General features: G+C 60.6%; 1 protein-coding gene across 1 annotated transcript; it reads right to left on the bottom strand.

Moving 5' to 3' along the window:
- Positions 1 to 411: 411 nt before the first annotated feature.
- On the bottom strand, positions 412 to 9717 carry DOHH (deoxyhypusine hydroxylase). The gene is made up of 6 exons (XM_042927964.1): positions 9397 to 9717; positions 9001 to 9061; positions 5316 to 5657; positions 3004 to 3080; positions 2241 to 2481; positions 412 to 1141 (listed from the first exon to the last, which is right to left on the bottom strand). The coding sequence occupies exons 3-6, from the start codon at positions 5587 to 5589 to the stop codon at positions 822 to 824; spliced, it is 912 nt and encodes a 303-aa protein (XP_042783898.1). The 5' UTR covers positions 5590 to 5657; positions 9001 to 9061; positions 9397 to 9717; the 3' UTR covers positions 412 to 821.
- Positions 9718 to 11371: the final 1654 nt, after the last annotated feature.

The following is an 11371-nucleotide window of genomic DNA, read 5'->3' as shown; positions in this document are numbered from 1 at the left end:
GCTGGTGACCGAGGGTCAGGTCAGCGGCGGGAATGTGGACGGTGTCCCAAGTGAGACTGGGCTCTGCTGTTACAGCCGTCTCGTCGCCGTAAAACAGGTGGTTCAAGGCCGCACACGGAGAATGGGAGGGGGGCTGTGATGAGAACCCGTAGCCTGGGCTCCCAGCCAGGCCCCCAGACCCCTTCCCCTCTGCCTCCGCCAGGGGCTGGGTGAGAATGAGGGTCTGGGGGAGGCCGGGCTGGAGGGCCGGCTGGGCTGACTTTACCCCCGGGGACGGAGATGACCCCGGAGCGCCTGGGGCGGGGCAGATCTCAGAGCTGAGCTCTTCAAACCCCGCCCCCCCACCCCCCCATTAGAGGTTCCCTGACTGCAGCCCTGCAGACCCCCCCGACATACTTGCAGAGTCACGGCTTGGCAAAAATAATTTAATAGTGCATTTGGACCCTGGGGTGGGCTCGTCCCTCCCCTCCCTGCCTAGTCCCAGGCTGGGGAGTCAGGGGCCCCGGCCCAGGCCCAAGGCGGCTGGGTCTGCCCACAGCGCCTTTTCCGGCACCCCCGGTTCCTCGAGAAGCTGGGCCAAGGCAACCCCACAGCCCCGGCCGGCACCCTCAGATGCCGGCTCCACGCGACATCCCACCCCGACCAGAAATCTGGGTGCCGCCGCCCCGCGCGAGGCCCCTGAGTGGGGGACACAGGACGCCGCAGCCTGGCCCCAGGGGGACGGGGAGCCAGATCCCACCCACACGAGCTCGGTTTACACGCAGCCGCGGTGTGGAGTCCCAGGGCCCCCCGCAGGGGAGGGAGGCTGCGGGCCGGCGGCTCTAGGCGGGCGCCGTGCGCAGCTGCTCCAGCCCGTCCGCGTACTGGAAGGCCGGCCCCGTCTCGTAGTCGTACATGTCCAGGGCCACCTCGCAGCTCTCCCGCACCACGCGCTCGGGGTCGGCCGCGTGGGCCCGCAGGGCGGCCAGGCAGGCGGGCCGGGCGATGGCTCCCAGGGCCTCCGCGCACTCGTGCCGCACCATGGGGCTCTCGGTTGGCCGGGCCAGGGTCGCCGCCAGCTGGGGCACGGCCGCCTCGTGCTGCAGCTGGCCCAGGACATAGCCGATCTCGTGGCGGAAGAGGGCGCCGCCACAGCGCAGGCCTGCGGGCGGGAGGGGGCGTGGTCACTGGCTGGGCGGCGCCATCGGGGCGGGCCAGTGACCACGCCCCCGCCCGCCCGCCCGCAGGCCTGCGCCGCGGGACCCAGGGCTGAGCACCCGAGGGCAGAAAGGACCGAGAAAGGGGGTTCCCCGTCTCGAGGTGGTCAGTGCTGCTCAGGGGGAGGGACGTGGGGCCACGGGGGCAGGAGCGGCCGGAGGGCACAGCCTGGCGGTGGGCTCCCTGCGGGCTCCCTCCGAAGGCCGACGGGGCAGGAGGGGGGCTTCCCTGGCCTAGGGTCCCGGCCCGCTGGCTCCCGCCTCTCCCTGCCTCTGGATTATGTGCTTGACGGCGGGGTCAAGGGCTACCTGCGGGCCTGTACGCACGTCCGCACACGCTGCAGCGTTTAATAAGGGGACAGTCACGGGCACCCTGCCCCCACTCCACACACAGGTCATGCTTCACACTGATGGGGAAACCACAGCCGGGAGACGGGTGGTGACTGCCCAAGACCAGACGCCCTCGAGGCCGAGCCAGGGCCCAAGGCCACCTGCCTGACTGTGCGGCCCCCGTTCTCAAAGCAGCACCAGCCCCTCTGGGCTCCCGCCCGGCATCGCCGGGTCTCCCGCCCCTGACGCAGGGTCACAGCGATGACCAGGCGTCTCCTTGCCAGACAGGAAGTCATGGGAGGGCTGCGAGGGCTCTAAATCCTCTGGGGGCACGTCCCGAGCATCGGGCCACGGGGGACCAGGGACCGCCCGGGGAGAGGCCTGCAGAGCCGGGAGGGGAGAGAGAAAGGGGCTCAGGGTCCTGGAGCCACACCACCGCGGATCGGATCGCGACTGTGCCGCTCGCCAGCCGCCGTCTCCTCGAGCAACCACCTCGGCCTTTCTCGGCCGCGGCTTCTCCCTCGGAGAACCGGAAGTCAGGGTGCCCGCCCACCACGGAGGATGAGTTCTCGCGTGGGGAAGCGCCGGGGGCCGGGGCCGGGACGCACATTCCCTGGGTCACGCTGGCTCGGTCGGTGTCACAGCTGCAGCCGCTGAGCCTGACCGAGGGGCACTGACCATGACCCCCACCCCCCTCCCCGGGCCCCGACTCACCCTCCGCCAGCGCAAGGGCAGCCTCCTCGCCGCCGGCGTCGCGCAGGGCGAACATGGCGCGGTACCGGTCGAAGAGTGGCTGGCCTTCGTCCAGCAGCACCTCCCGCAGCCGCCCCACGTCGCGCTCCTCAGCAGGAGGGGCCGGGTCCACCGAGAGGTAGGGCCCTGCCACCGCGGGCTCCCCGCTGTGCTGCTGCAGCCACTCCAGCCGCCTGACAGCCAGTTGGCACGTCTCGGCCACCTGCGGGGACAGGGGTGCACAGATGAACGTCCAGAACAGGCTCATCCATGGACACAGGAAGTAGATGAGACACTGACAAGGGTTGGGGGGCAGGGGAGTGACTACTGATGGGGCGGGGCTCCTTTTGGGGTGAGGGAATGTTCTGGAATGAGAGATGATGGTTGCACACCTCTGTGGATGTTCTAAAAACCACTGAAGTGCACGCTTTCAGAAGGTGAATTTTATGGTGTTAACATCTCAGTAAAGTCGCTCCCTGAAGAAGGAAGAAAGGCAGGCGGGGGGGACGGACCGTGGGGCGGACAGAAGCGGGTGGGCTCGGAGGGGTCCTGGCGGAGGGACTGGAAGGGCGGGAAAGGCGCGGCGCGTCAGCCGGGCAGGGTGGGTTTTGTGCGGGGGGAATCAGGAGCCCGCAGCCACCCTGGCCGCCGCCCTCTGATCTTGTCCCGGCCAAGAGGTCGCCCTGGCAAGCAAACCCTGGTGAGGCTGGTCTAGGCAGGAGCGGGAGCGGGAGGCGTTAGTTACCTCGATGACGGGGTCGGTGGAGTACTGTTTCAGGACCTCCAGAACTTCCGGGTTCCCGATGGCCCCCAGGGCCTCCCCTGAGGAGAAGAACCATGAACACAGTTCACTGTTGGTCAGGAAAGCAGGAAAGGCCCTGGATGCGGGGGGGGGGGGGGGACACGACACCAGCAACACCACCTCCTTTGTGCTCCGTCCTCCCTACAGCTCTGTATGTATCTTGTGACCCACCCTGGCCCCGCGGACTGGAGTGGAGCGGGCAAGGCCCCCAAGTGGTCTCAATGGCATCCCTTCCCCTGAATTTGGACTTGGCCGGAGCTGGGCTGAGACCTCTCCCGATCCCCGGGCCAGTGCACCCCCCCCCCCCCCCCACCCCATGCTCTAGATGGGGAGACACAGGTGAGCATGACATTACAGCCTGGGGACACTGGGTAACATGGAGCTCCAAGGACACCCGGGCGAGGAGAGTTCGTGGGGGTGAGCCTGGAGGAGGGGGATCTGGGCGGCGAAGTGAGGGAGGAAGGCCAGCGGGACCAGGCAGGGCTGGAGGAGGCTGACCGTCTCCGTGGGTCTGCACAAGCCCTGAGTGGGAAGAGACCCAAGGCCAGCAAGCACTCGCTCCCACTCAACTCCTCCTCCGCTTGGCAGGCTGCTAGAGTGTGATGCTGCCCCCCATCGAGAACACCCCAATGGACCTGAATCCAAGTCAGGGCGTCCTCCTCTGCCCGCAGCCCTTCAGGGCCCCCACCTCCTTCAAGGCAAAAACCTAAAGTCCTCCCTTTGGCCCCCAAGGCCCCGCACAACCTGCCCTGTCCCCTTCCTGTCCTCCCCTCTCCTCCCTCTTGCTCACTCTGCTCCGGCCACAGGGACCTCCGTGCCACTCTCCCAAGGAACAGGCTGGGTACTGCCCCAGGACCTTTGCTCGGGCTGTATCCTGTGCCTGAAGCACTTTTCTCCAGATACCTGCCTTCCTTCACTCAGATCTCTGTCCACTGATTAAAAAGGGCAACACCCCTGGCACCCCCATCCTACTCCCTGCGTCATCGCCTCCTTAGCACTTCCATAACACGACAAGGTGTCCTGCACTCCCATACACTCAAAATAGCGGGACTTATGGGAAAGGTGAGGTTTGGAATAGAGCACTCTTGGTTAAGGAGAGCTCCAACCGAAATAGCGACTGGCACATCCAGCGTCACCAGGGGCAGCGTGGGGGTGGGGACAGCTCAGCATAAGTAGAGACCACTTCGGGGAATATTAAAAATACCCAAAAGAGTAAAATGGAAATAGCCGCCCTGTGCCCATCCACAAATGAGCTCACTGGTTATAGAGGCAAGGCCTCAGCAGCACACTCTTGCCGAGGATTTTATTCGTTCCTCCTGTTTCCTGCTGCCCTGGAGATAAGAGGGCCTGGTACATGGCAGGTGCTCAGTAAACACTGGCCCAGTGAATAAAACGAACTCATGAAACAGACATCACAGGCTGGCGAGCTCACCACCTGGTTTTGTATCAGCAAAGAATGGTTTTTATGTTTTTAAATGTCTTTCTCAAAAAAAAATTTTTTTTTTGTTAAACGTTTTTATTTTTGAGAGAGAGAGAGCACGCACGTGCAAGCAGGGGAGGGGCAGGGAGAGAGGGAGACAGAGGATCTGAGGTGGGCTCTACACAGATAGCAGACAGCCCGACGCGGGGCTCGAAGTCACGAACTGTGAGATCGTGACCTGAGCTGAAGTCTGATGCTTAACCGCCTGAGCCACCCAGGCGCCCAAAATCGCTTTCTTTTAAATCAAAGGGACGAGGGACACCGGGGTGGCTCAGGCTTAGGTTAAGCCTCCAGCTCCAGACGTCGACTCAGGTCATGTTCTCACAGTTTGCGGGATCCAGCCCAGTGTCGGGCTCTGTGCCGAGTGTGGAGCCTGCTTGGGATGCTCCCTCTCTCTCTGCCCCTCCCCTGCGCGCGCTCTCTCTGTCTCTCTCAAAATAAACAAACTGCAAATCAAGAGGACGCTATTTCCCCACGTGAAAATGACGCGAAATTCAAATCTCAGCGTCCATCAGGGTCCACCTGCACGTGGCCACGCCCCTCCGGGGGTGCTAGTTTATGGCGGCTTTACGCACCGTGGCAGAGTTGAGTCCGGTGACAGAGTCTGTCTGGCCCGGGGTGGGGGTGGGCTGGAGACTTTACCCACCCTTCGCGGACCCAGCGTGCAGAGTTCGGCTAGATCACGACGGGGCGGGGGGGGGGGGGGGACACCGAGGCAGAAGGGAAACAGCAGCAGGCGGGGTGAAGGCCAGGCGCCCTTGCCCTGGCCACTCACCGGCCTCGTGGCGCACCATGGGCTCCTGGCGGGTGTCACGCAGCACGTCCAGGAGCACGGGGATGGCCCGGGAGTCCTGCATCTGGCCCAGGCAGTAGGCCAGCTCGTGCTTGAGCAGGGCGGAGTCGTCGCCGAAGGCCTGGCTGATCCAGGTGATGGCGCCCGGGCCGCCGAGCCCGCGAAGGGTGAAGAGCGCCCTGAAGCGGGCCTGCAAGGGCTGCTGGGGGTCCACCAGCGTGCGCCCCACGGCCTCCACCTCCTGCTCGGTCACCATGGCGCCGCTGCCTTCCTCCTCCGCAGCCCCGCCGGGGGCCGAAGCTGGGGACCGTGGGGCACAAGAACCTACGTGCAGAAAACCGAGAGCCCAGGTGAGAGGCGTCTTCCGCCCATCCGTGAACCTGTTCCCTTAAGAGTTAGGCCCCCGGTGGGGTGGATTCCCACCAGCCGACCAGCCTGGACGTCTGGGTTGAAAGCCAGGGTCTGGCCCTGTCTACCTGCTGCGCGGCCTTCCGTAAGTCACTTTCCCTCTCTGGGCCTCTTGCCTCTGTACCAGCAAGGACTTCTGGCGGTCTGCGCTCCACGCCGTAGCCGGAGGGACCATGGTGGTGGGGGGCCAACACAGCCCCCCACGATCCCCACTCCGTGCGGCCCCTCTCACACCGGAAGGGCTGAACAACGGGACACGGAAGGGACGACAGGGACCCCCGAGGGCAGCTCAAGAGAGACGCTGCGGCGTCCTCCTAGCCCGCGCTGGGGGAAGCCAGCCATGGAGAGGCTCCGTCAGCCCGACGTAGGGGCTTGCGGGGCGAGGGACCGAGGCCTCTGGCCAATTGTCACGTGAGAGCAGGAGGCCGGGAGCAGCTTCTGCAGCCGAGGCGGCCCCAGCGGGTACCCTGACCGCAACCTCACGAGAGGTCGGAGCCAGAAGCTACCAGGCCCAGATGCCTGGCCCCCGGCAACGGTGTGAGTCTGCTGCTGCTTAAAGCTGCTGAGTACGGGGTGTGGAAACTGCACCAGGTCACTGTCCTGTATCCCCCTCCTATGGCCCCTTATGATTCCAAGCCCCCTGACGGTCCCCAAGGCCCTGCATGACCTACCTCGACCCCTGCCAGCCCTCCCTCCTCTCCCCCTCCACCCCCCCCCCCTCACTCTGCTCCAGCCACAGAGGCCTCCTGGCTGTTCCTCCAACAGGCCAGGCCCAGTCCTGCCCCAGGACCTTTGCACGGACCTGTTCTCTTCCCCAGATGCCTCCCATGCTCATGCTCTCACTTCGTGGGTCTCAAATGTCACCTCCTCAGGGAAGCCTTCCCGGGTCACAGTCTTCACTGTTGTTCCTTCCCCTTGTTTTACGTTTCTTCAAAGCACTTACCACTACTAGACATCGCGTAAGATGTTTACCAGTTTAGCTGCTATGGCTGGTCTTACCCGTCACAGAACTCTGAAGGCAGGGACTGAGTCTATCTTGGTCACCACTAAACCCCCCAGCACACAGTAGGCCCTCAATGAAACCAACAGCCCTCCCCGTAACAGCGGCTGACGTGCACAGAGCATCTGCTCTGTGGCAGGGACCTCTTCTTTTTTTTTTTTCTTTTAATTTTTTTTTTTTTTAATTATTTATTTTTGAGACAGAGAGAGACAGAGCATGAACGGGGGAGGGGCAGAGAGAGAGGGAGACACAGAATCCCAAGCAGGCTCCAGGCTCTGAGCCGTCAGCCCAGAGCCCAACGCGGGGCTCGAACTCACGGACCGCGAGATCGTGACCTGAGCCGAAGTCACTCAACCGACTGAGCCACCCAGGCGCCCCTCCATCCCTCTTTTTTTTTTTTAATTTTTTTTTTTAAACATTTATTTATTTTTGAGACAGAGAGAGACAGAGCATGAACGGGGGAGGGGCAGAGAGAGAGGGAGACACAGAATCCAAGGCAGGCTCCAGGCTCTGAGCCATCAGCCCAGAGCCTGACGCGGGGCTCGAACTCAGGGACCATGAGATCGTGACCTGAGCCGAAGTCGGACGCTCAACCGACTGAGCCACCCAGGCGCCCCGGCAGGCACCTCTTCTAAGCCCCCTACATTCATGAGCTCCTGTGATTCTCCCCATAAAACTATGAGACAGGCACTAGGACTGTCACCCTTTTACGGGCGAGAGGGCAGAAGCCGAGAGGTTAATGACTCGCTTACGAACCGCGTAAGGAGTTATACATCCAGGTGGCCGGGCTCCAGAGGCAAGTTCTAAACCACAACTGTTGTGCCGAATGGATGGACTAAGATGACATGATGCGGCTGGGCTGGGAGGAGGGGCTCCCTCTCCACCGTCCAGATCAACCAAGTCCTGGCAGACGCTTCGTAAAGCAAGCCTTGGCATGCTGCGTGGCCTTCCGGTTCCCTGCAGCGTCGGCAGGGCTGACCCGGCTTCATGGGGGAGGTGTGGCTGCCTGAGTGTGGATGACCATGGAAGGAGGGGACACCTTGAAATAAGGACCACCAGAGACCACAGAAACCAGGAGCCAGGGAGCTGGCAAGGCCTTAGGGGCCATGAGATCTGACTCTCTTCTACACAGACGAGCAGCGACTTGTCTGGGGTCACCAAACAGGACCCAGGACTCCTGCCTCCCAGTCCGTGCGGGGTCGCCCTCAAGACACCTGGAGAGGGCCCTTCATGGCCTCCTCATCATCCCCAGCGTCCTCAGATGCCTGGGAATGAGGGGACATGTGGCCAACAACGCAGCTCCAGCTACGGGAGAGGAACGTGAAGCGAAAACAGGGCAAGACCTGAACTGGGGCAAAAGTCTCCGGGCTTGGCTTCTTCGTTTGGAATAAAACTGTCAGCAGCTCACGAGCCGGGTTTCCTTCCAGTCTCTGTCCAGATATTAAAGTACAGGCAGGAATCCTCTGAGCACCCAGCTTTGACAACGCAAACCCTCCACCGCCCTGCACTTCTGTTCCTTGTGGCTTTCAGTGTTCCCCGCGGCCTCTACCAGCTCCTGGCGTCCAGTACGTTTCACTCATCTGTTTCTTACTAGAAAGTCGGCGCCACAAAGACGGGACTTTAAATAGAAATAAAGATAAATCTGTACCACACGCACACACACACGGACCCAGGTATATATACTGTTTTGTTCACTGCTATGTCCCCAAGGCCTAGCACGGGATCGGTCACCATGGTAGGAGGTGGCCAATCCTTAGTTGTTGAATGAACCGAACGTCTCCTGCGCACCAGGCATCGTACTAGGCACTTCACGCCCGGCGTAAATCTGTATCATTCGTAAAATGGGTAGAAAGGGCACATGGACCCAAAGAAGCGATGCTCCTAGAGCACCTTGTACAATTGCTGGCACTTAACAGGCCCTTGGACAAACCAGAGCTAGTGTTAAATATTCCTGCAGGGAGCCCCAAACCCACTTCTGTGTTCAGGAGGGCGCCCCAAGCCGCCTGGAAGCCCGCAAATCATACTTTCGGCCCATTTTTTCAGTGGGAAGCGGGGGCAAGGGTGTGGGCGCGGGGTTGAGGGGATCAGCCCCCAACCAAGGCGGAATCCGGGAATCCGCTCGCCCCCGTGAAAGCCTCTTAGAAGAAGACACGATGGATTAGTAAGGGATAGAGAGAGAGGAGACGAGGATCCTCAACCCTCCGCCCCCCCCCCCCATCCCCGACCTCCCTAAACCAAGAATTCCCAACAAAAAGATACCTGGTAATCAACGCTCCTCCAGGAAGGGATTCCCTCGGGGCTGCTCGCAGGTTCCCTCCCCCTGGAAGAGAACCCGAGGAACTGGATGCCTCAAGATCTGTCTACGCGGGTCCCCAAGTACTGGATCCCTCACGCCGCTGGATCTCCCAGAAATGTCGAGAAAGGGGTCGCCCGATATGGGAACCCCGAGCACGCTCCGGCTCCCTGGCTCCCCCCAACGAAGGGATCTCCGGCGACAAGGACCCCGCAACCCGGGGAAAGCGTTCGCCCGGACTCTAAACCCCTCAGGAGGAGGCCCCTCGACTCCCCCCCGCCCCCCAAGCAACGAATCCCAGAGACTGGACCCCCTCCCGCGGCGTCCTCCCCGTGCCCGCCCGCCAGGCCGCGGCCACGTACCGCGCTCTCCGCTGCCAGAACGCCCGAGCGATCTTCCGGGAGACGAGGAACGCCGCGCCCGCCCGCTCCCTCCGCCGCCACCCGCGTCTCACCAACCGCGACGCTCGCAGCGCGCTCCGGGAGCCGCCATCTTGTGGCCCACGTGACCGGCCCGGACGGCACCAACACAGCCCTCGGGGGGAGTTCCAGTGAAAGTCTCCGCGGCGGGAGAGAGGTCTGGAAGCATGAGTCGGCGCCTGGGGCCCAGCTCACACTTAAACACCGGATGGAGTCTACGGACATCCCTCAGGGAAGGGCAAGGGCAACCTTCATTCTTTCCCCGGAAGAGATTCTCTCCGGCCTCCCCACCCGCTTCGGTCAGTGGAAATGGTTTGTGCCCGGGGCCGGCTAGCCACGGAACCTGCGCGGCGCTCCTGGGGCGTGGCCAAGTCCTGGGGGCGGGGCCAGTGGCCTCAGGGGGCTGGACGCGAGCTCGGGAGGGGAGGGTTCGCGTCCTTTCCCCCACGCGGTCAAGTTGTTCATTCATCGTTCACGTAACAAATAGCTAATGGAGGCTGAGGACAAGACAGCCTGCAATCCATAACCTCGTAAACCTCCCGGCCTGGTTGTCTGAGGGAGACGGACAGTAAATAAATAAAATACATGTTAGATCGTGACGCGTGTTAAGGGGAACAAAGTATTCAAGCAAGGTGTACGTGTGGGGTGTGAGGTCTTAGGGGGCGTGGCCACAGACTGAGGTGATGACTTACATGAGTGCGGGAAGGAGCCGTGGGGATGTTTGGGGATAGAGCCGCCCAGACAGAAGAAGGACTTGGCTTCACTCTGACAAATGAGAAGCCACGGAAGTGTTCTAATCAGGGACATTCTGAACAGGCTTTTTTGGACTGCTAGGCAGAAAATAGATATTTGGAGGGTGGAAGCAAAGAGACCAGAAGTGCTCAGATTCTGGATTAATTTTGTTTATTTTTATTATGATTTTTTTTTTTTTTAGAGATTTTAAGTAATTTCTACACCCAAACGTGGGGCTTGAACTCACACCCCCGAGATCAAGAGTGGCGCACGACACTCGCTGAGCCAACCAGGCGCCCCTGAATTAATTTTGGAGGCAGGGCAAACAGGATTTGAGGAAGGATTGGATATGGAGTTTAGGAGCAAGAGTGCTCTCCAGGATAAGTACAAGGTTTCTCACCAGGACCTGGTTGCCGTTCTTACCTTCCCGTCCTATCCATCCAAGGTCTGAAATAGGGTCGGAATGCCGTCACTTTTTGCTCATCTTTACTGCCCCCGTGAGAGTCCAGACCACCACTGGTTGTCAGCAGGATGCTGTCCACACAAGACAAAGCAAGCTTTTAAGCAGTTATGTCCAAACAGTATACTATTCCTCAAAAAGTTAAACATAGCATACGGCCCAGCAATTCTGCTCTTGGATATATATCTAAGATATACCCTCAAACGGGTAATTGTATACCCGTGTTCACAGGAGAATTATCCCCAGGAGCCTCAGGCCCTGGTAACCTCGATTGTATTTTTTGTCTCTTTGGATGTTATTCGCCTAGGGACCTCCAGCGAGTGGGATCCTGCGGGATGTGTCCTTTTGTGTCGGGTTTATTTCACTGAGCACAATGTTCTCAAGGTCCATCCAGGTTGCGGCAGGTGTCAGGCTATCCTTCCCTCTTAGGGCTGAATACGGTTGCATATGATACGGATGGACCACGGTTTGTGGATGTGAGGTATGCAATTTAGTTTGATATGCATAATTGTGTGTGTGTGTGCTTGTGTGTGTGCGTGTGCGTATGGTTAGCTATATAATAGAGCAAATACAGCCGTATGTTAACTGGGGAAAGTGGATGGTGGGCATATGACAGTTAAGTGTACAATTCTTTAAACTTTTCTTTTTTTGAAAAAGGTGTTTATTTATTTTTTTTTTTTTTGAGAAATAGCACAAGTGGGGGAGGGGTAGAGAGACAGAGAGAGA

Source organism: Panthera leo, chromosome A2 (genome assembly GCF_018350215.1).
Source record: "Panthera leo isolate Ple1 chromosome A2, P.leo_Ple1_pat1.1, whole genome shotgun sequence".
Taxonomy (NCBI): Eukaryota; Metazoa; Chordata; class Mammalia; order Carnivora; family Felidae; genus Panthera; species Panthera leo.
Note: the sequence above shows the minus strand (reverse complement) of the source record. Positions and strands in the feature narration are given on the sequence as shown.

What these genes read in the sequence shown, in the direction of transcription:
- DOHH (XM_042927964.1), bottom strand. Translation starts at nt 5,589, where the DNA reads ATGGTGACCGAGCAGGAGGTGGAGGCCGTGGGGCGCACGCTGGTGGAC. An exon ending in CATGGTGCGCCACGAGGCCG is followed by an intron (nt 3,081 to 5,315) that starts GTGAGTGGCCAG and finishes TCTTCTCCTCAG; the next exon opens with GGGAGGCCCTGGGGGCCATC. An exon ending in TGCCCTTGCGCTGGCGGAGG is followed by an intron (nt 1,142 to 2,240) that starts GTGAGTCGGGGC and finishes TCCCGCCCGCAG; the next exon opens with GCCTGCGCTGTGGCGGCGCC.